Raw genomic sequence first — 23,640 nt, forward strand, 5'->3', positions numbered from 1 at the left:
TGTGTGTGTGTGTGTGTGTGTGTGTGTGTGTGTGTGTGTGTGTGTGTGTATTTTACAAGGAAGATAGATACCAGATTGTGGAAAGTTTTGCATAAGGGAGTTTGAATTTTACTTGGAAGGCAAAGGAAATCTCTTAAGATTTCTGAGATAAACATTTGTACACGTAATAATAATTTATTATTCTGGCAAGGGTATGAAAAGTGGATTGGGATAACATCAGAGAAGGGGCAGAAAGACCTATAAAGAGGGTACTGAAATAATCCAGGCAGGTGGCAATAAAGATGCTTATTTAGGAGTTTGTCTTATGAGGGCTACTTCAGAGAAGAGCTGACTAACTGGCCGTGAGAAGTTACATGTCTGGTGGATGTGAAGATGAGAGAATTGACAAGAAAAATTCAAGCTTATGAACCCAGGACATCATGTAAATGGTGGGGTTGCCCATAGAAACAGTGAAATAGGGTGGAGAAGCAGGTGTGTGTGTGTGTGTGTGTGTGTGTGTGTTGGGGGAGTATTATTTTAGGATGTCCTAAGCTGAGATGATAAATTGTTTAAGGGAGAGATATCCTATAAATACTCAGTGATCTGAGATGGTAACTCAGGATGGGAAAGCTACATGTGGGAGTTTTTGGCATAGATGAAGCCATGTGAGTGAAAGAGATTGTCAAGGGAGATACTACAGACTTCAATGGTCATTCACAATAATTTAGAGACACCGAGGTGCGCCTGTTGATGATTCCTACAGAAACCTTTGAGGATATCTTCATAGGCTCACAGATTTGGAGCAGAAAGAGATCTTTGCAGCCATCCAAAGTTCAACCACTTATGATAGGATCATAGATTTAGTGCTAGAGTAGTGTTAGAGATTGTCAAGACCTTATTTTACAGATGAGGAAACTGAGGCACAGAGAAGTCAAGTCACACAATCAGCAAGTGTCCAAGCAGGATTGGAACCCAGGTCTTCCTGGGTTTCAGGTTTGGTGCCCTTCAGTTGAAGGCAATGTGGGGAAACAGGGACAGAGAAGGTATGTCTTGACCAATGTCATTCCAGTAATGGCAAGACTGAGATTAGAAACCAGCATTCCTTCCTTTGTATCTCACCATCTTCTCTGCCTTTGCCTTAGGCATTCCTATCCATTTTGTCGATCCCTTCTAGGAACCGAAGACCCAGTAGAATTTTTCCTCTTTGGGATTAAAGTTCCTCACTGATGTTTTTATATATGCAATGTTTTTTAACCAAGCAACCAAAAACCTCTCATGTGTACCCAGAAAGCTTTTAACTCATGGGCTGTGGTATTCAATGTTATTTGGATTCTGAAATTAGATTAAACCAGAAACACAACCCAGGGGTTGTTCCTTAAATGAAAATCAGAGACCCCTAATTAATCAAAGGAAAATGGAAACACTTGACTACAGCTAATTAATAGAACTCCATGAGTGTAGTTTCACCAAGCAAATATCTTCACAAATGGGCATGACTGGAAGATTCAAGAGAGGGACACACTTCTGTTTCTCCTCCCCTCCCTTGCTCCAACTCCACCATAATGTTTTGCCAGAAGGAAAACCCAGGTGCCTGACTAGCTGCTCTCCCCTTGCCAGAAAATCCAAATATCACTTAAGAGCATTTAAAAAGTATCTTAAGACCCCTGTTGTCTAAATAATGCAGGGAATAAAGCTGAAAGTACTCATTACCCTAATTCCTACCCACACCCTAAGCATGCCATATTGTTAATGCCTTTGACAACACATGTCTTGTGTTCCCAATACTCAGTGATGTTCCTGAGGGCCTGAAAATATTCACAGCATTTCCTTCTATTCATTTTCACACTTTGTTGGTCCCAGGTGAAAAGGGAATGAGGCCTTGTTTAGGGTTTTGTGTGTATCTGTTTTGTTTTAAATAGCGACAATAAATGAAGGAGGTGTGAGATTGGAAGCCAGAAGCTGATACTTACTGTTCACTTGGAAGGGAAGAATTCCTAGACATAGCCTTTGGCGAGAGGTCATAGTCACTGTCTGACCTGTAGAGGAATGATTCTCGACGCTGGCTGTGCCCTGGGAAGGTGGTATGTAACACAAGCCCCGAGGAAGAGCCGGCCTGTGGATCCAGGGGGCTTCGACCAGGGGATGGGCCATTTTCCACATCGAAACTGAAAAAGAAAGCAGAGAAACTGAGTCACTTGTGGTCTGGAGAGATGTCACCATTGTCAGTGACTTGGGCATCAGACAAGATCAAAGTAGCCTCCTTTTCCTTAGCTTCTCTGATCACCAGGCTTTAATGGGTAGGCAGACCTATATAGTCTCACAGCCTTATAGTGGGAATCGATTATTACTACAATCTGTCCACAAACCGACAAACAAAAATGTAAGTATAGGCCATTTGAAAGATGCCAGGCTAAGCACTGGGTGTACAAAGGAAGACAAAGGTACTGGCCTTGGGGAGCTTACATTCTAATGGCAGAGACAATAGGCAAATAACCCTTCCTTGAAGAGACTTCAAGGGTAATTTCAAGCATAAGGCTCTGGGGGTAGTGGGGAAAGCAGGGAAGGGCTCCTGCAGAAGGAGGGATTTCAGCTGAGTCATGAAGGAAGGCCAGGAAGCTAATGAGTAGAGGTGGGAAGAGGGAGAAGATTCCAGGAATGGGGCACAGCCAATGCAAAGGCACGGTGCCTGGAGATGGAGGGTGAGGAATAGCATGCAGATCAGTCGGTGAATACTCAGTGTCGGGCACTGTGCTCATGGGCCAAAGGCAATCCCTGCCCTCCAGGAGCTCCCAGTCTGATGTGAGAGAAAACAAGAGGCCAAGTAGAGTCGCTGGGAGAGGCTTCCTGAGAAGGGTGGAGGAGAGCGTGATGAAGCCGGACCCCTCTTAATCCCAACGCTTCCCTCTCAGTTATTTTCCATTTACGCCGTGTGTAGCTTGCTTTGCACATGCGTGTTTGCATGTTGTGTCCGCCATTAGACCGTAAGCTCCTGGAAGGCAGGCACTGTCCTTGGCCTCTTTATGTCACCCCAATACTTAACATGATGCTTCGCACATAACCAACGTTTACTAAATTGAACAAACTGGAGTCTGAGAGACCATTATTGCAATAATCCAGGCAAGTGGGGATGACAACTGGAACTAGGGGAGTGGCTGGGTGAGTGGAGAGCAGGGGCTTATGCAGGGGAAGCTGCAGAGATGGAAATGACCAGACTTGGCAAAGGACTGTGTGTGTGGGGCCAGCATGGATCGGGAGTCACCGTTCCCTTCATTCACCCATGAGCACATTTCAGAGGAACCAGCAGACGACTCCCACCAGTTGCTGGATATCCCATCTGTGCACCATGTCAGCAGACTGATGGCATTCTAGTATGATCATACAAAGCACTTGCCAAGACCAGGCACCGAGTACTTACTTCTGTTCCCATTCTGATGGCCTGAACTGAATCTATGTTTTGTTCCAGGCCAGTAACTTCTATAGCGATTGAAGGTGGGATTAGCCTGCTGCTGGTAATCCTAGGAAAGAACTACCATGTCCTCTACCTATGTCAGGAGAGGTCCTGGGGCGGGGGGACAAAGGTGAACTTGTGTTGCAGGCATCAGCATTTGAAGGCTGGGATCAATCAATTAAGGAGCTATGTGCCTTGCATTGTGCTAAGGGAGGGGACAGTCGCTCCCCATCATTGTCCTTCTTTTCTATCATAACCTTAAAAGCTAACTTAATCCAACTGCTTATCTAATAAATGAGAAACCAGGGGTAGGTGGGTTATTGTACCCAATAAGTAGGTCACTTATTGGGTATATTATAGTAGGCATTGCTTTCTGGCATGGGTTGGACCAGAGAGCTCTACTACAACTCTTAAAATCTGTAATTCTGTGAATAAATGGTTTCCTGTGGTCACATCAGTAAGTGGGAGATGTAAGATTTGAACCCAGGCCCTCTGACTCTAAATGCAGTCCTCTCCCCATTGTACACTCACAGAATCACTGGCAGGTCTATGATAAACTACATCGTTTTGACTCAATCTGAGACAAAATCAGAGCAAAATGTGTGGGGAGGACAGAGAGAGATGATCCCAGGCAATGACACTGAACTTAGAACAAGACCAAGCTCCCTCTCTCCCAAATGGGTTGGTCACAGTCACAACCCAGCATTTCTGGAGAGAAGAGGGCCTGGAGCTAAGAATTTGATTACACAGAAGCACCTCCAAGTTTCCAGCTGATGAATCTCACAGCCTAATTAACCGCAGACTATGAATATTTTCAGATGTTTATGGACAAACTCCTGCCATCCAGAAAACACCCACTGACTGAGGAGATGAAGAGCCAGCCTGAGGTGAAGCTGCATAATGTATGCAAATGTAGCCACAGAGAGATTTCATTCAACTCACACAGACCCACTTAAAGTCCAGAGTTGGGGCTCTAATTACTGCAGTTTACTGAAGGAATGGATGGTTCCAGGGGCGAGGCCAGACCCCTTTTAGACTAGTTGGGAGATGTACCCCACCCCCAACCTACCCAGGAAGTGACCCCTATCCCAGAGCCCCTCTGAGAAGGTTGACCCACCCCTTCCCTTACATCCCCGTTCCGATTTCCCCATGGCATTCACCATCATCCTCAAATTGGAGCTAACCTGCTGCTATAATCAATCTAAGCCTACTCACTCATTGTACTCTAATGTTCCATGAGGACTCTGTGGATGGCAGAACTTGGAATGGGGTCGGTAGTTGGGTGGTTGGGGATAGTTGCCCATTAACCACTCTCCGCAAATATTTGAACACAGTCTGGTAAGCGACAAGAGGACTGAGCCGATTTTACTGGACCCCAGAGGACTGAGCTGGGAACAATGGGTGGTCTGTGGAAAGAGATGGGGTTTGAGCCAGGTAAGGAAGACTCTCTGAACTGTTACAATCACTGCTCCATTGAATGGGCTTCACTCTGGGAGAATCTGGTTCCTTTCATTGGAGACTGTCAGGGAGAGGCTGAGCAGTTTGTTCTTCAGGTCAGGGCTGGGCCAGATGACTCTGAAGCTGCCAAGTCCAGAAGTTTACATTACCTGAGACTTGGGATTTCCCCAGGCCAATGTTGGGAGCAAAAAATGATGATTTCCTGACTTTCCAGTTCCAGTCTGCCAATGTTTTGCCCCTTTTCCCCCTCTTTCCACACCTGTCCTGGCTCTTTGCAGCTCTTTCAGGATGTATTTTCCCCCTCCAAGGGGGAGGGTGCTGTCTGGTCACTGTGAGTTTTTGTTTCATAACACTTTGAGAAAATACAGTAGACAAAAGAATGAAATCCATTTGAAAGTAGATGCTTAAGTAGCACTACATATTTTAATCAGTATTAACATTGTTTTATGTGAGTATAATTAACCTTTCCAGCTGTAGCTTGCCCAAGGAAAATATCTTTCCCACCATGTCCCAGTAGCCTCCTTCCCTATGAAATTCTTCCCTCTGCCATTCAGTTCTTCTGGGAAGCCTCTTTTTCTTTTCTTTTTTTCCCTCTTTTTCCCCCTTTGTATTTTACTTTATTTAAAAAATATATTTAACATTTTAATTTAAAGTTTTGAGTTCCAAATTCTATTCCTCCCTCCTCTCTCCCCTCTCTGAGATGGTAAGCAATCAGGTTATAGATGTGCAATTATGTAAAACATTTCCATATTAGTAATTTTGTACAAGAAGACTCCAAAAATGAAGGTGAAAAACATCATGCCTTCAGTCTGTATTCAGTCAATATCAGTTCTTTCTCCAGAGGCAGATGGGATGCTTGCTTCATCTTGGGTCCTTTGGGATTGTCTTGGAGTGCTTTATCACTGACAATAGCTAAGCCATTCACAGTTCTTCACTGAACAATGTTGCTGTTACTGTGTACAACATTCTCTGGGTTCTGCTCACTTCACTTACATCAGTTCATGTAAGTCTTCCCAGGTTTTTTGAAATCATCCTGCTTTTCCTTTCTTATAGCACAGCAATATTCCATCTCAATCATATACCACAGGAGCCCCTTTCTCAAAGAAGTGTCCATGCTAGCTATGTCCACACTCATTCCTCTCCAGGCTCCATCCCTGAGTCTTTCTCCACCACAGTCCAATAAAGATACCTTCTCCTGCCCCCTACTTTTCACCTTCCTTTTCTGTGTTCTCTTTTTCCATTACAATGTAAGCTTCTAGAATTAGAATATAAGCACCTCTTTTTTGTTTCTACTTGTATCCCCAGTGCTGAACACAATGCATAGCACACAGTAAGCTCTTAATAAATACATATTGATTCAGTCCCTGGCAGAACTCAGGAGCATGATCCCTTTCCATTGTCTGTGAAAGTCTAAGGTAATGGGTTTCCCCCTTGTATAAACAATCCAAGATCCTGGATACAATCAACAGCCACTGCTAGATGGACCAGAGTGGAAGAACAAAGATGGTGAATAAGACACAGTCACTGCTCGAATAATTCAAAACTGAGTCAGGGAGAATAGACAGGTACACAAAGGACTAAAATACAAAGTAGACTATGAGAAGAGAGTAGGGGATGTGTAAAATGTCATGATAAATCTGAGGGAGAAGTGAGCACCCCCAGCACAGACATTTTAGACTTAAGGTTGGAATGGGCCAAGTTCTAGAGTCCCCGCCAACTCTAATGTTCCATGTTCTAGGTACCCCAAGAGGTAGTGGGTTCCCCCTCACCAGAGGTCTTCAGATCCAGTCAGGGTGTCTACTTGTTGCGAATATGTAGTGGGGATTCTCATTCAGCTACTCATGGAAGCCACTCTGTGTCCTTATAACTCTGAGAGTCTGAACTCTCTTTCTGGAGAGTAGAATTGATGCATTCTTTGCATTTGTCTCCGCAATCCCTAACTGAATGCCTGGTACACAGTAGGCAATTAATAAGGGCTTCTTGATTGAGTCTGTAAATAACAACGATAGCTGACATGTATAAACAGTACTTAGAAATTTGCCAAAACTTTTGTATACATTATAAAGATATATATTGTATAAACTATAAAATTGTATATTATTATAAATTTATAAATTATAAATAGGAGTTAGGGGACCTAGGCTGGAAACTGATTCTGACATCTATTCCCTTGCACAAGCCAGTCACTCTTTCTAGGCCTCAGTTTCCCTGTCTGTAAAATGAAAGAGTGAGGCTAGATTACCTCTGAGAATCTTTCTAGTACAAATTGATGGTGAGAGGAAGGAGGGAGGGAGGGAGGGAGAGAAGAAAGGGAGGAACAAGAGAAGGAAAGGAAGGAGAGAAGGAAGGAAGGAACAAGAGAAGGAAAGGAAGGAGAGAAGGAAGGAAGGAACAATAGAAGGAAAGGAAGGAGAGAAGGAAGGAAGGAGAAATAAAGAAAGATTTCAGATACTTTCTGGGCCCTGGGGGCCTCTGAAGCCACTTGGTCTAGCACATTGCCTCTACAATTTACTTACAATCTGCCTTTTGTTTAAAGGTCACCAGGAAGGGGAAACTCATTTGCAAGTGTTTCCTAATCTAGGAGTCTGCCCATGTCACCTCCCCTCCTCAATAAATTCCAGTGGTCTCTATTATCTCTACAACCAGAGACAAACTACTGTGGTCCTGAGGTCTGGGTGACCTTGGCTGAATCACTGAAGATCTCTAAACCTCAGTTTCCTCATTTGTAAAATGAGCTAACTGACCTCTGAAGTCTCTTCTAGATATAAATGGATGATCCTATGTATATGGGCTTAGGTGTTTTTGTTTATTTGTTTGTTTGGTTTTTTGGGGGTTCTTTTTAAAGCAATGGGCACTGTTCTACACAGAATGATCCAGCTACCAAGGATCAAGTGCATATGGATGGACCTATGCCATACCATAATGCCTCCTCTGCCCTTATGGTCCCCAGACACATACTGGCACCTCCTGCTACTCCTAGTTGCTACCTGAATTTTGGTGGCTGGTGATAGATTTGGGTCAGAGTGGTAGGTGTTGTAACCAGGCTTTAAGGTAGAGTGGAAAGATGGGAGTTAAGGTCAGCTATGATCTATAAAAGGTAATAAAGCCATTTCAGTGACATGATACAACCTTAGAGAATATCTTCCTTCCTTCCTTCCTTCCTTCCTTCCTTCCTTCCTTCCTTTCTTTCTTCCTTTCCCCACTGAAGACAGCAAACCAGCAGATGGCAGAAGACAGCTACCTCTTACTCAGCCACCATTAGGAGGGAAAATGCTGGGACAGAATCCATAGAACAGGAACAGGACTCAGACAAAAACAGGATAAAAGATCACATTGAAAAGCTTGAGGGGGGGTAAACGAAGGCAAAGGGAATGGGACCAGAAGGTGTTGATGAGACCTTCAGTTAAAGCATGAGAACAGAGAGAGCACATGTCATGTGTGCTCCCTGATCCCCATGCTGCTGCTTGTACACTGAGATTCTCAGCACAAGGGCAGAGCCCCAGAGACACCAGGACCAATTCCTTCTCCACTTTGAAGAGGCTCCTTTTTGGCAGGGATGTCCTCCAGGGGAGCTAGTCGCTGGTAACATCCCAGCTAGTTCTAGCAAATTTTTCTGTTCAAAGCAGAGCTGGGGGAGATGGAAACTTAGGGTTCAACTCACAATGGCCTCCTTGTTCCCAATGGGGCTTCTATTGCCTAGAATTGGGACTTCTTCCAGATGATTAGGCAAGCCCATCTGAGAAACAAGCAGCTTGAAAAGAAATATGGCTAGATTGGAAAGATGAAAGCCCTGAAATGAGCTGACAGGTGCCTGACTATGTCAATGATCAGGGCTAGAGTTACTGAGAAAAGTGGCAGAGCAGAGAGAGAGCTGTATTCTTAGCCAGCGAGTCCTGGGCTCCTTGTGGAATCCTGGACAAGTCATATACCTTTCTCAGTCTCACTTTCCTCAGCTCTAAAGTGTGGATAATACTAGCACCTAGCTCTTGGGGCTGTTGGGAGGACCATGTTCAATATTATATGTAAAGTACAAACTTTATAAGTGCTGTATCAGGGAGGCTAGGTGACACAGTGAATAGAGCACCAGCCCTCAAGTCAGGAGGACCTGAGTTCAAATCCAGACTCAGACACTTAACACAAAATCTAGCCATGTGACCTTGGGCAAGTCACTTAACCCCAATTGCTCTCCAAAAAGCAAAAAAAAAAAACAAGTGCTGTATCAATGTGAGTTCTTATTACTCCCTGTTTCTAGACCCCCCCCCCCGCAACTCCAACCCCAATACCCCTTCTATTTGCAAGTTGTGTGAAGATCTCACTTCCCTGGAGCTCTTGTGTCTGTGAACACAAGCACTCTAGACCAAGGATGGGGAAACTGCAGTCTTTACATCTTCAAGTGTGGCCCTTTGACTGAATCCAAACTTCGCAGAACAGATCTTTTTAAGTTCAGACTCCCGAGTCCAGAGTAAGGGATGCTGCCTTCATAAAGAAGGTACCTCATGGGAGCCTCCATCTTGAGCTGAAAGAAGCCTTGAAGGCAACTCCCTCTTCCACATTTTAGCCTTTCACATATTTGAGGACAGCCATTCTACCCCTCCCTGGCCTTCTCATCCCCGGTTCTTGGGACCATTTCTCTTATGACTTTCATTTAAATTCCTTCACCATCCTCAGTATCATCATGGAACTGATGTTCATTGTAGGGAGGGTTTCTGTCCACATCCAGATTGGAAGATAGGAGTTAGATCTTGTTGCAAGTCCATCCTCTCCCCCTTTGCAAGGGACTTTATTCTTGGTCCTGCCCCCTTCTGTTTCCTTCTGTAAAGACATTCTTTTCCTGTCAAAATTCCATTAGAACAAAAATTGACAGAATGAAAGCTCTACCTGATGAAAGTTTTCCAGGAGCTGCGCCATAGCCCAGTCTTTACAGGAAAGTCAGGGCCTGAGTGAACGAGGCTTCTGCCTCTGCCCCTGCCTCGTACCTGTGGGACCTCGCCCCATCATCTGAGCTCCTCTTTCCTGCTTTCTAATCTCTAATTTCTAGGAGTCTGGACTCACTGAAGGCCCTTTGAGTTTAAACATCTCATTAAATTCTAGTCTGTTTCAAGGGATATTAAATACAATCCAATTTTATGCAACAAAATAATGCAAAGATCCCCTTCAGATGCATTATCTCATCTGTTTGACTTTCTCTTTTTTCAGAGTTGAACCCCATTAAGCCTTAATGACGGTTGAATATTCCTTCAGGTGGAGAACGTTGGTGGATAAAGCACTTGGCCTGGATTGTGGGGACAATGTGTTTGCTAAGTGGTTTTTTATGCTATTTGGAATCCTTTCCTAGTTTGAATTCTCTTGACAGAGGGAACAAACAGTTAGGGGAAAAAAAAACCAACAACAAAACAACCTCCGACTCTCCCTCCCCCCTCCAAAACACCAGATTGTGAAAACGAGATTGAGGGGCTGGGGGCCAATTTTCCTGAAATTCAGTTTCAGCTGCCTGAGACTGTGTTTTAGAGTGAGCCTTTAATAGCTTCAAATTGTGTTTGTGTTTTAAGACTTTAATGAGAAAGGAAAATGGCCCCACATTAAAACATTACCGCTCCCTCATAATAAAGGCATTATTTCCAGGAAGGTGAAAACGTGTTCAACCCATCAGTTTCTGGTGGAGGAGAGGGGAATGTTTCCAGAAACGAGACCACCCTTTAAGGCGAGCTCACATCCTTGTGCCAACCGAAACTTCACAAAATCAATCAGCAGAGCCTGGGAGGAAGTAATTTACTCCACAAAGTCCTGCCGCATATTCTTCCAGCGCCTCCAAGTCCCAAGAGAGTGAAGATTTTCAGATAACACCATGAGAGAGAGGCTATTGCTTGCTTATTGGTGAGAGAGCCAGCTTTGGGAGTTAGGAAAACCTGGGTTCAAATCTTTCCTTTAATATATGAGGATATATGTTCTTCACCATTCATTACCCAGTCAGCTAAGCCTGTAAGCCATAACTGAGAAGCTGAGCTGAACCAGCGGATGGAGTTTTCACACCAGGAATTCCCCACATCATAGATGTCATCAACAGTGGTATGTTCACACATGTGTGCTTACGTACATGCATACATATGTGTGTATGATGTGTGTATACATATATATTTGATGGGGGATTAGGGATGGTGTTTCATTGGTGTTGAGAACTTTCTGGTATGAAAACTCCACTCATCATCATCTGTAGCTTATATCTAGCACTATATCTATGATCAATCAGTCTAACCTCTCCCTAAATTCCCCCCCACCCATTTCTGCCAAACTGGACTCCAGTATGACACATTTCTGGAAGCTGACTCTGTTTCTCCTGCCTTTGTACATTAGTACAAGATGTCTGCCCAACCCGATGCTTGCACTACACCAAATCAGTCCAATTGCTATTCCACATGGAGAGTTTCTTTAATGTGGAACAGATTGCTTGTGCCCTTCCCCACTTCCCAAATGCTAACAATTCCTCCCATTTGTTGAGAGAAGTACCTAGAACAAAGGAGATCCAGAGGATGCAGTCAGCATAGCAGGAGGAGAACCAGAGCTGATTTTAAAAAAATGAGGAAAGGGAGAGTATCCGACAGGGTTCAAATCCTACCTCTGACAATTCCCATATGGCCTTGGGAAAGTCATTTAAGCTTTTTGGGCCTTAGTTTCCTCATTTATCAAATGAGCTTAAGGCCTCTGAGGTTCTTTAAAAGTTATGGTTCTATGATCCTAAATTAAAGTGTTGCTTCTACTTGGACTGAAGGAAATCAAAATTTGAGAGCAGCCTGGTTTTCCCCATGGTCCACTGGAAACCCTTCAAGATGGCTGATGGGCCAAGTGTATTTTGAGTGACTGGGTGGGTGGAGAAAGGAGGCAGAAGATGAAAAAAGACAGCGTGGCTTACAGGGACAAGTTCGGTTCTTAGAACAGGGAATGGGATGAGTTGAACCCTTCAAGAATCTATCACAAAGAACTCACTGTTTTACAAGAGAATTTCCAGTGGTTTCAATGAATGAGAAGACAAACCTGATGGGAAATACTTAAGGGGAGAGGGACCCTTAAAAATAAAGCAAAAAAGCATTCCCGGGACAAAGATCTTAATGACCAAAGGAAGGATTTTTACTAGGGAAGTTCATCTCTCTAGGATTCCGAGCCCCATTTTTTTGTCCCTTTTAATGATACTTCATTAACTTGAATTCAATGTTAAAAGAGGAAGGAAAATCTTACAGATGGAAGAAGCCTCCAAGATTTTCTAGTCCAACATCCTTTTGCAGACAGAAATTTCTTCTGTAAATATAGGGGGTAAGGAGCGGCTTTGAGATACCGTGGGTGTAGGGACCTGCCAGGTGAGGAAACTCTGTGCTGCTACAGGTCAGCATTGTCTTTACAATCCATTTTCTTAGGACCCTGTACAGAACTCTGAAGGAAGTGACTTGCTCCAGGTCACGCAGCAACATATGCCAGAGGCAAGATTTGGACCTCAGTGTCCTGGCTTCAAGGCCAGGTATCTATCATACCCCCCTGCCTCCTTCTGGAAACAGAATCACTACCTAAAAACTCCCTGCATTCATGGCACTGAACACTTACAAACGCAGAGGTGTCCTCCCCTCTGGGTCCTCTCCCTCCTGTACCTCACCCCAGTGATCTGCCTTTTCCAAGCAGGCTGGGGCCAGAAGTTCAGAGAGTTGTGGCACAGATCTGCACTGTCTTAAGGTTCACTGTGTTTCACATTCTTCCTTGACTGACTCTGTCTCACCCTCTCCCCAATGTTTGTTCCCAATCCCTTCCTCCCTCTTTAAGTCCCCAAACCTCATTTATCCCTGTCACCTCGCTAGAGGCCCTTGCCTCTGTGTGGAGAAAATCTAGGGCATCCCAGGTGACAAAAGAATGGACCAGTGGACAGGGAGGGGACTAAGGGCCCTGGTGTGGGCTCAGATCTGGCTCTGATGGCTGCTCCCTGGAGGACACTGAACAGTGGAGCTAACCTCACTGGGTCTTGGTCCCCCAAGTCTGCAAAGCTCTTCTCCCTCCCCTCTGTCTGTTTCTCTGGCTTCCTTCCATTTTTATTTAAAGTTTTATTTCTTTTATTCTGAACATAAGAAACAAAACAAGCATTTCTATAATGGTAGAATGGAAGAAAAAAAGATGATTCCTTCAAAGTTCAGGTTAAACCCCTCCTTCTGTAGGAGTCCCCTCTCCCTGCCCCCCCCCCCCCCCCCAGCTGGTAATACCTTCCAACCTTCCCCTCTCTGGCTACCTTCATTAATCTGGACAGATCTTGTGTGTAACTAGTTATTTATTGGTTGTCTTCTCCATTAGAATAGAAGCTCCTTGAGGGTAGGAACTCCCTGTTTTTGTATCCCTGGCATTTAGCACAGTGCCTGGCATACACTAAGAGTTTAATATGTTCTTTGACTGACTGACCAACTGTAAAGTGAGGAGGTCCTTTCAAGCACCAGATTTAGGATCATATAATCTCATCTAGGCTCCACCACCACCCCTCAAGATAGGTATTTGGCTATTATTATCCTACAGATGAGGCTGAGGGAGTTTAAATGATGTGCCAGGGTCAAGACCTTATAAATGTCTGAGATCAGTGAATCAGTCGATAAGCATTTAGGCAGCATCTACCATTCACTGGAGGGCAGCCAGGTGGTACAGTGGATAGGGAGTGGGGCCTGAATTCAGGAAAGACTCATCTTTGTGAGTTCAAATGTGGCTAACTGTGTGACCCTGGGCAAGTCACTTCACTATTTGCCTCAGTTTTCTCTTCTGTAAAATGAAGAGGAGGAGGAAATGGCAAACCACCCTAGTATCTTTGCCAAGAAAGTTCCAAATGGGGTCATAGAGAGTTGGACATGACTGAAATGTCTGAACAACAACAAGCATGCATCAAGATCGGAACTCAGGTCTACCTAATAGGCTCTTGTAGTCCATATTGCCTCCTACTCCATCCACATGATCCATGATGACTGCTTTCTATCTTTCAGAAACTTGGTCCAAATGGAGAGCACCAATGAACACTGAAGAAACAATAATGGACTTCCTTCCCCCCCCCTTCTCTCTCTCTCTCTCTCTCTCTCTCTCTCTCCCTCTCTCTCTCTCTCTCTCTCTCTCTCTCTCTCTCTCTCTCTCTCTCTCTCTCTCTCTGTCTTCCTATCTCTCTCTCGTTCTCTGTCTCTGTCCCTCTCTGTCTCTTTCTCTCCCTTCTCTGTCTCCCCCCCTCTTTTCTTTCTTTCTCATTTCTTTCCCTCCCCATGTATTATCCCCTGTATGTTCCACTGAGGGATGGAAAGTGCCAATTTGAGGTCTTCTTCTTTACCCCAAGATGCCACATGAACTGCATCAAACAATCAAGCCCCGATTCTCTCTCTGATGGGCTTTAGAGCATCATTCTAGAAATAGACAAGCGTGCAATTCTATTAGGAATCCACCAGAGTCTTCCAGACTTTGCTGCTCTCTGTGCTTATTTTTAGCAATACAAGTACGCAATCAAAGCCCAAAGGATGCCTTCAGAGCCACATCTTAGCCTCCTCAACAAAAGCAATTCTGCTTCCATTATCATATCTTGGGCCCAGGGAAGCATGTGGGAGCTCAGAGAGGGAGAAGGGGCTGGCAGAGAAGGGGGAGGGAGGCCATGACTTCACCCACTGAAGGAGGAGGGAGGCTGGGTGACACACTTCACTTCCCTGACAGACACCATTGAAAGGGGGCAAATATTTTTTTCCTAATCTGTCAGTAAACATTTACAAAGCGCCTACTATGTGGGCAGACACTGTACTAAGTATTGGGGATAGAAAGAGAGTCCTTGAGAGACACCTAAGATTAAAGGGTGTGACCTGGAGGAGAATCCCGCAAAGGGGATGGAGAAGGGACACTCAGAGAAGGAGGAGGAGAGCCAGGAGAGAGGGTGGGCATCCTGAAAACTGAGAGAGAAGAGGGGATCAAGGAGGAGAGAGCGATGGACAGTGTCAGAGGCTACAGAAGTCAGGGGGAATGGGGATTGAGAAAAGGTCCCTTGTGTCAGCTTTTCTTCAAGGGCAGATCATAAAGAAATAACTTTGATGTTCCCAGGGACTAACAAAGCCCTGAATTTTTAGTTAGAAAACTTGAAATTTCTTATTGGATCATACATTTAGATTGGGAGGTTTCTTCACTTTTTTTTCTGTTTTCTGGTCCCCTTTGGGAAATCTATGAAGCCGATGTATCTTTTTTCAAAATCGTGTTTTCAAATACGTAAAAAAATTATGCAGGATTGCAAAAGAAATGAGTTTTATTGAAATGCAGATGCCATTTTTTAAGGTCAGTAATTCTAGATTAAGAACAACCTTGTTTAGGGGCAGCACAGAAGCATCCAGTTCAAAGTCACTCACTTCACAGATGAGCAGACTGAGGACCAAGACTTGGTTCAAGGTCACATAGCTAGGGTTCAAACTCAGCACTCTGACCCTGGAGTCAGGAAGGTCTGAGTTAAAGTCTCACCTCCCACTTGACTAGCCTCCCAGGATTTACTGCCCTGGGCAGGGCATGTGACCTGTGCTGCCTGGCTTCCTCAGCTCTAAAATAAGAACGATAACAGCACCCACTTCCCAGGACCGCTGTGAGGACTGAATGAGATACATTTGTAAAGTGCTCAGCACAGAGCCTGGCACATAGTAGGAGCTTTACAAATGCTTGTCCCCTTCCTTCCTAGTCTATGCCTTTCTCCTTTACCCCATGTCAAATTTTATGGAATTGAGACACAACAAGTGGGAGTTTACTGAATATGAAATAGTTAAGAAATGGCTGCAGCCAGTACCAGAACCAAACAACGCAATGAATAAGCATCAGTTCAGCACCTACTGTATGCTGAGTGCAGGGGATGCATGGACCAGAGTGAAAACAAGTCCCTGCTCTCAAGGAGCTTATGAAGCAATGCTCTCTCCACCCCCCTAAAGGACCAGGACTATTTTCCAAGTCTGAGAGCTAAGGAATTGCAAATATTCACTCTACCCATTATACAGATGGGGGTAGCTAGCCAGCAGGCACAGTGGATAAAGTACTGACCTTGGAATTGGGAAGACTCATCTTCCTGAATTCAAATTTGGCTTCAGATACTTATTAGCTGTGTGACCCTATTTACCTCAGTATCTTCATCTGTAAAATGAGCCGGAGAAGGAAATGCAAACCATTCCAGTGTCTTTGCCAAGAAAATCCCAAATGGGGTTGAGAAGAGTCAGACAGAACTGAAAACCACTGTATTAAAACAACAAAATATTATACAGATAGGGAAATAAGCGTTCAGAGGAACAAGGGACCTTTCCAAGGTGACACAACTAATATGAATAAATGGAGCAGAAATGTATTCCAGCACCTACAAGGGGCTTAAATTGAGAAGATTTTTTACAGTTCTAAATACTGGGGATCCAAAGGCAGCAACATAGTTCCTGCCCTCAAAGGGCTTATATTTGAAATGGGGGGGGCAAGACAATACAGACAGAGGAGATGTGGCCAGGCAGGATTTTTTTTTCACCTCATTACATTTCCCAACATGCCACCAGACCCACTAAGCCCTTCTTTGAAACAAATAAGCACCAACCCAAGGTGTTACCCAACAATGTGTGGGACCTTCTGTCCCCATAGCCCACACTACTTTACCTAAAGAATGGAGGGACATTTCAAAATCTGTTCTGCTGATCCATGACCCCAATACTTATCTCGTCTCTCTTCATTCTCTATATTCTTCATGCTCCCCCAAATTTTGGGTTATCTATTTGAGCTCTCCCCTCAAGGCACTTTTTGCCACTGCATTGTTTTCCCATTGTGTCTCAGTCCCAGAACAAGCTGATTCTTGCAGGTGTCAGTGGACGTCTCCCAATAATCCCTAATTAAGTAGCCTGTCATGGATCCATACCCTCTACCTCATTACCTCTTCCCCTCCATTTACCCCAAAATCTCATTTCTTGCTTCATGCTCTTCCACTCCCCCAGGTACCAGCTGGCCCTAGCACTTCTCTCTTCCCTCTTTCAAGGTATGAAGAAGGAGTGAGTGATCTTTTAGAGCATCAAATCCCCCAGAACACACCCAGGTCACGGTTTCCATCCTTCTTTAAAGACTATCTCTCTTCACTAGAAGAAGTATTCATCAGTGGAAACTCCTCCCCAAACCAAAGCAAGACCTCCTAGCTCCCCCCCGCCCATCTTTCACTCTGCCCCTCACTCTATTCATCCAGCCCCTTGCAGGCTCTTCATAATCTTTTTCTTTTTCTTTTCTTTTCTTTTTCAAATGCTTTATTAATTTCTGATTTACATCATTCATTTCTGCCAGATTTTGAGTTCCAAATTTTCTCCCCAGTTTTCCCCTGCCCAGCGCCCCAAAATAGCAGTCCCACAGGATATCCCCTCCTCCAATCTGCTCTCTCCCATATTTTCTCCCATACCCTTTTCGACTTTTCCAGTGGATCTCTATGCCCCAGTGCATGTATATCTTATTTCCCAATTAAGTGTAAAATAGTATTAATAATAATACACACACACATATGTGTGTGTGTGAGTGTGTGTGTATATATACATATACATATATATACATATACATATTTGAGTATTTGATTTTAAAACTTTGAATTCAAGATTCATTCCCTTCCTCCCTTGTCACCCAGCCTTAATGGGAAGATAAGCAGTTCAGTATAGGTTGTACACGTATGGCTAATGCAAAACAATAAGATAGTAGATATATTGTAAAAGACTGACTATATTTCCCTCCCCTCCAGCCTGCCCTCCCTTCCATCATCCCCCTTCTCATCCCCTTCTCCCCCACTCTCCTGGAGGGTAAGATACCTTATTTAGTGTGTATTTCATTCCCTCCTCAAGCCTAATTCAATGGGAATAAGGTTGAACCATTCGCTTTTGCCTTCCTATTCTTCCCCTCCATTGTAACCATTTTTCCTTGCCTCTTCTATATGAGATAGTTTACCCCATTCTGTCTCTCTCCATCTGCTGTCATTATATTCCTCTCTCACCTCTTAATTTCACCTTTTAAGTATCATTCCTTACTGTGAAATTGGTCCTGTGCCCTCTGTGTATACCAGTAAACATATACACACATTCACATATATATATTCATATGCCCATTTACCCTCATATATAGACATATGTGTGTGTGTGTTCGCTTCAACTACTGAGAAAAGTTTCATAAGTTACAATTATGGTTTTTCCATGTAGGAATGTTAGTAGTTCAACTTTGATAAGTTCCTTATGATTTCTTTTCCCTGTTTACCTTCGCATGTTTCTCTTGCTTCTTGAATCTGAATGTCAAATTTTCTATTCAACTCTGGTTTTTTCAGCAAGAATTCTTGAAAGTCCTCTATTCCACTGAATGACCATATTTTCCCCTGAAACATGATATTCAGTTTTGCTAGGTAGGTGACTCTTGGTTTTAATCCCAGCTCCTTTGACCTCCAGAATATCATATTCCAAGCCCTTCGATCCCTCAGGGTAGAAGCTACCAGATCCTGGGTTATCCTGATTGTGTTTCCACAATATTGAAATTGTTTCATCCTGGCTGCTTGTAATATTCTCTCCTTAGTATGGGAATTCCAGAACCTGGCTATAATATCCCTAGGAGTTTTCTTTTTGGGATCTTTTTCAGGAGGTGATCGGTGGATTCTTTCAACCTCTATTTTGCCCTCTGGTTCTAAAACATCAGGGCAGTTTTCTTTGAGAACTTCCTGGAGAATGATTTCTAGGTTCTTACTATGATCATGGCTTTCAGGTAGTCCAATAATTTTTAAATTATCTCTCCTGGATCTATTTTCCAGTTCAGTGATTTTTCCCATGAGATCTTTCACATTGCCTTCTATTCTTTCATTTGTTTGGGTCTGTTTAACAACATCTTGATTTCTCATAAAGGCATTAGCTTCCATTTGCTCCAATCTAATTCTGAAGCAATGATTCTCCTCAGTGAACTTTTGAGATTCTTTTTCCATCTGGCAAATTTGGCTTTTTAAGGCATTCTTCTCCTCATTGCCTTTTTGAGCCTCTTTTGCCATTTGAGTTAGTCTATTTTTTAAGGTATGATTTTCCTCAGTCAGGCTGTTGACTCTCATTTCATAATTTTCTTACATCGTTCTCATTTCTCTTCCCAATTTTTCCTCCACTTCTCTTATCTGCTTCTTAAGGTCCTCTATGGCCTGTAACCAGCTCGTATTTTCCTTTGAAGCTTTTGGTGCAGGAGTTCTGACTTCACTATCTTCTTCCTTTTCCATGCTTTGCTCCTTTTTGTCCCCAAAATAGGAATCTCATGTTGGAATCTTCTGTTTGCTTTGTTTCCTTTACCTGGTCATGCCGCCCCTCAGTCACTTGATCCCTGGGCTTTTTGCCACAGTAGGACTCTGCCACCACACAGGGGAGCTTTCGTCCCAAATGCTGGGGTTTTCTCAGCTGCCAGAGGTATTAGCTGGGTGCCCTCTCTGAGGCCTCCACATGCTCTGGCAAGCTGGACACATACCCCAGGACCTCCACCCTAGACTGCAATCCAGATCCAAGCAGGTTAAAGCAAGAGCGATTACCCCTCAGTCTGGTGCTTGGTCCCCCTACACTCTGCAGGCCAGTAGCTGAAGCTGCCACATGGTGCTGGCTGGCTGTGCAGGCATCTTAGTGGCTTCTCGCCCCAGGGACAAAAGACACGCACTCCCACTTACTGGGTCCCAAAATCCACACTGCACTGACCTCTCACCTTGTCCTTCACATCTATGTGTTGACAAACCTGGAAATGGCCACAGCTGCTGCTGATCTGGAGTCCCTCCAGCCAGCGGCTAGTCAGGCCCACCCTGGGGCTAAAGCCTCGGTGCGGGCCTGGGCTCAGCTCCCAGAGCACTGGGCTGGCCGATTCCTGCTGGCCTGCTGGGCTGTCCTTAGTGGAAGGTTAGCTTCTCTGTGTCATTTTGTGAGTTCTGAAGCTCCAAATTTTGTTCAGAGTACCCTTTTTACAGATTGGGGAAGGTGGAAGCTGGAGCAGTGAGGAGGTCCTGCTTCTACTCCACCATCTTGACTCCCCATAATCTTTTTCAATGAACCAAGAATACACAAGATATATTCAAGTTTTAAGACACTCTATCTCTGTTTCCTTGAATCATTCCCTGATTTCTGTTCCAAATGAGAACATATTTATAAAGAAATTATATGTCCCTACCTCAGTATTTTTTTTTCAATGACTGCACCCCCAACTTTCATCACATTAACATTTCCTACACAAACATGCATTTCTTCTTTAATACTCAATGATATTAGCTCCCTAGTCAATTACCTAATTGGACCAAAATATCTGTGCCAATAATCAAGATGGCTCAGGGCTACTCATTATGTGTTTCTGACTCAGAACAGTCTATGAGCTTCACACAGTGGGGGAGCCCAACATCTTCTGTTTTGCAATGTTCTTTCCTATTAAACTATCCTTACATGATCACCTAATTTTCCCTGAGGGAATTGAGTTGAGGTACCCACACCTTCACACTGGATTTTATGAATTTCATCAGTCATGGCATTCAACACTTTCTAGTGGCCTGTTTATGAGACAGAAGATGATGTCTATGACACTCCAGGAATATAGGTCACACTGTGCTCTGCCCACATTCTCTGCCTCACTGTGTTCTCTATCTTGGGAGCTATTATCATTCACAGATGAAAGAAAGGCAATAGAGAATCCTACTTAACTTTTATACTAAGAATTTTATTTCCAAGTAGGAGTTTGGCTTTGGGGCCATTGTTTTCATGCTGTGTGGTTCAACTACGAAAAGTTTCTTGTGACCCATGAAGTGAGAAACTCAAATTGTTATCTATTTTATATGGTCCAGACTTTGATAACATAGTTCCATGAAAAGCCCACTGAGTTGGTCCATAGGCTCATATATAGATGCTATGACCAGACAATGACATGGGTACAGAATTGAACAAGAGAGAAAGAGAGGGCTGGGCAGCCTTTGGAAAAGTGGGCAATAATCCCAAGCTCATCTCTGAAACCAAAGTCACTCATATTCTTCTTGTGATGGTGAATGCGTGCAACTCACAAAATCCTAAGCTCCAAAGAACCAAACAAACAAGTGACTCAAAAGTCAACAAAGAAGGGCTTGACAAATATAAGTAGCTGACATCATTTTGCTGATGATGAATTGTGAAAAAATTGTGTGAAATTATCAGTGAGATCCTCTTCCAGAAAATGAGGCAGGCTGGTCATGTAGCAAGGGACCATGGGATGTTCAAAGACCTATAGAAATGCCATTTAATGGTGCTGATGTAATTGAGACTACTACCAACACCTCCAGGTGCCTAACAGGAGTTGATGGGGCTGCACCTGGGATTTCAAAGGTACAGGGGGCTCCCAGGTAAGGAAACTCCATTTTCATGCAACTTAAAGTCTTGGAGAGATGCCTAGATTTCTGAGAGGTTAAGGGACCTGACCAGGGTCACACAACCAGCATAAAGTTTTTGGTCTCTAGGCCAGCTCTCTATCCACCACACCAGTGCCATCATCACTAACAGTGATAGTGATCAGCAATATAATTATAATATACCAACATATACCATAATTCAATCATATCTGACTTCTGAACAGTGCATCAAGGCTTACAAAGTTCTTTACACACATATTTGACTTCCTGTGCATCAGTCCTATGAGTTGGGTAGAAAAAGTGTTATACCCATTTTAAAGACAATGGAACAAAACCTCAAAGTTACTTGCCTTGCCCAAGGGTCATAGTGCTTTCCCCAAGGTAAGTATCTAGGGTCACATCTGAATCTCCCTCTCTTTGCCCTCTGTCCAGCACTCTGCCTCCCAAGCTCCCCCACTCTTCCCGAGCACTCTGAGTGGACCCTATGATTTATGGGTGATTAGAAACAAAAGCAACAAAGGATGAGGGAATGGGGATAGGGTGGGATCTGTGTTCCTGGAGGGAGGAACCGTGTCAGTGACGTTACAGGCTGATCAAAGTGTTGAAGTACCTGGAAGATGGGACCCACTGATCAAAGAGACCCTACATTAAATGCTTGTTTTTCTTTCTAACTTTGTATTTAAGTTCCAATATTAAAGTTTATGATATGCTTTTATTTCTTTTCTTTATTCTGTATTTGTGTTCTAGTATTTGAGTCTAAAATAGAATTTTGACAAAAAAAAGAAAAACTAAAATAAATTTAAAAAAAAACAACAAAAAAAGGGGGCAGTTAGGTGATGCAGTGAATAGAGAACCAATCCTGAAGTCAGGAGGACCTGAGTTCAGATCTGGGATCAGACACTTGACACTTAACTAGCTGTGTGACCTTGGGCAAGTCACTTACCCCCAATTGCTGTGCCTTCCCCCCTCAAAAAAGAGACCCCCCCAACCAACAACCACAGGATGGTGGCACAGAACAAGGAAAAACCAATCATTATAGTACCACTATGTGCCAGGCACTGGGCTGAGTAAGCACTTCACAAATATTATCTCATTTAATCCTTACAACCACCCTGGAAGGAAGGCGCTATTATTATCCCCATTTTACAGGTAAAAAGAAACTGAGGCAGACAAAGGTGATGTGACTCGCCCAGTGAGTGTCTGAGGCCAGATTTGGACTCCAGGCAGGTCCAGTATTTTACCCACTGAGTCTCAAAGGGGTCAAGCGATCTGCCAGGATCACACAGCAAGGACGTGTCTGTCATTAACAAAGTCCCAACCTGTCCTGTCCACTCAATAGAAAAAAAACTAGTATTCATTTTGTAGCACTGAATAAAGGAATTGCTCTGTGTGATTTACTGCATCAGCCACCAGCACCGTGGATATTTTCAAGCTCATCTCCTTCAAGGCCCATCAATTCTAATGCAAGTAAACTTCCCACCTCCAGAAAGCTTTCAGTTCCAATTGGAAGACACCTTTCTCTAATTCTCAATTTCCCAGCCTCCCCACAGTAAATACAGATGTATGCAATTAGGAAAGAGCAGGCCAGGGAAAAACAGTGCACACGTTGGTATGGTGGTTGAGAAATGACTTAGAGGGGATGAATTACCAACAAGAGAGGGCAGTGACTTCAGATGGCCACCCTCTTTCCCATTTATAACGCCAGAGGCCCGTCGCAGGCCCATCCATCTTCACTGCTTCCTATTAAAAAGGGGTTCCTCGCAGTGGCAAAAATGAGCTTGGATAATTGATTTGAACATTAGGTGGCCCTCGATGGAAAGTTCCATTTTGGAGATGATAGACTTTTGGAATAAGAAAATGCTAGAGCTGAGCTGGAGGTCATTCAGTCCCAGCCTGACATTTTCCAGAGATGCAAACAAACTGGGGGGAGAGGGGTCAGTCCAGACTTGTTTGTGGTCACATAAGATGTAAATAAAAGAGCTAAGATTCAAATCCAGGTCTTGTGGCCCTCAATCCAGAACTTCTCCCATTTTTCTAGCATCTCTAAGATGAATCTCATCCGATCCAAAGCAATCCCACCAGCGTTTCTTAACTACAGAAACAATGGACGAGGCAAGTCCACAAGGTGGCATGGGATAGCAGACAGAGGGCTAGACCCAGAGTCAGCAATGTGTAGATGAAGGAATGAATGTAAAAGCATTTACTCAGTGCCTACTACATGCCAAACACTGTGCTACCCTACATAGACACAAATACAAAAGGGAGACAGCAGGATATAGTCAACCAGTTGACTAGAATTTAGATAATGCCTACTATGTGCTGGGCACTTTGCTAAGCACTGGGCACACAAAGAAAGGCAAAAAGGACACAAAGACTGGGAGCTCCCAGT

At 43.9% G+C, this 23,640-nt stretch overlaps 1 protein-coding gene across 2 annotated transcripts in view; it reads right to left on the reverse strand.

The window, feature by feature from the left end:
• The window catches only part of LOC138164887 (3',5'-cyclic-AMP phosphodiesterase 4B), a 535,743-nt gene that overhangs the window by 164,205 nt on the left and 347,898 nt on the right, over positions 1-23,640 (reverse strand). For both annotated transcript variants that reach the window (XM_069092825.1, XM_069092826.1), the window contains one exon: positions 1,950-2,144. In XM_069092825.1, coding sequence (XP_068948926.1) covers positions 1,950-2,144 — 195 coding nt within the window. The remainder of the gene's footprint in view (positions 1-1,949; positions 2,145-23,640) is intronic.

Source organism: Petaurus breviceps, unplaced genomic scaffold (assembly GCF_028583685.1).
Source record: "Petaurus breviceps papuanus isolate PSGF00001 unplaced genomic scaffold, PetGlider_PUasm1.0 207, whole genome shotgun sequence".
Taxonomy (NCBI): domain Eukaryota; kingdom Metazoa; phylum Chordata; class Mammalia; order Diprotodontia; family Petauridae; genus Petaurus; species Petaurus breviceps.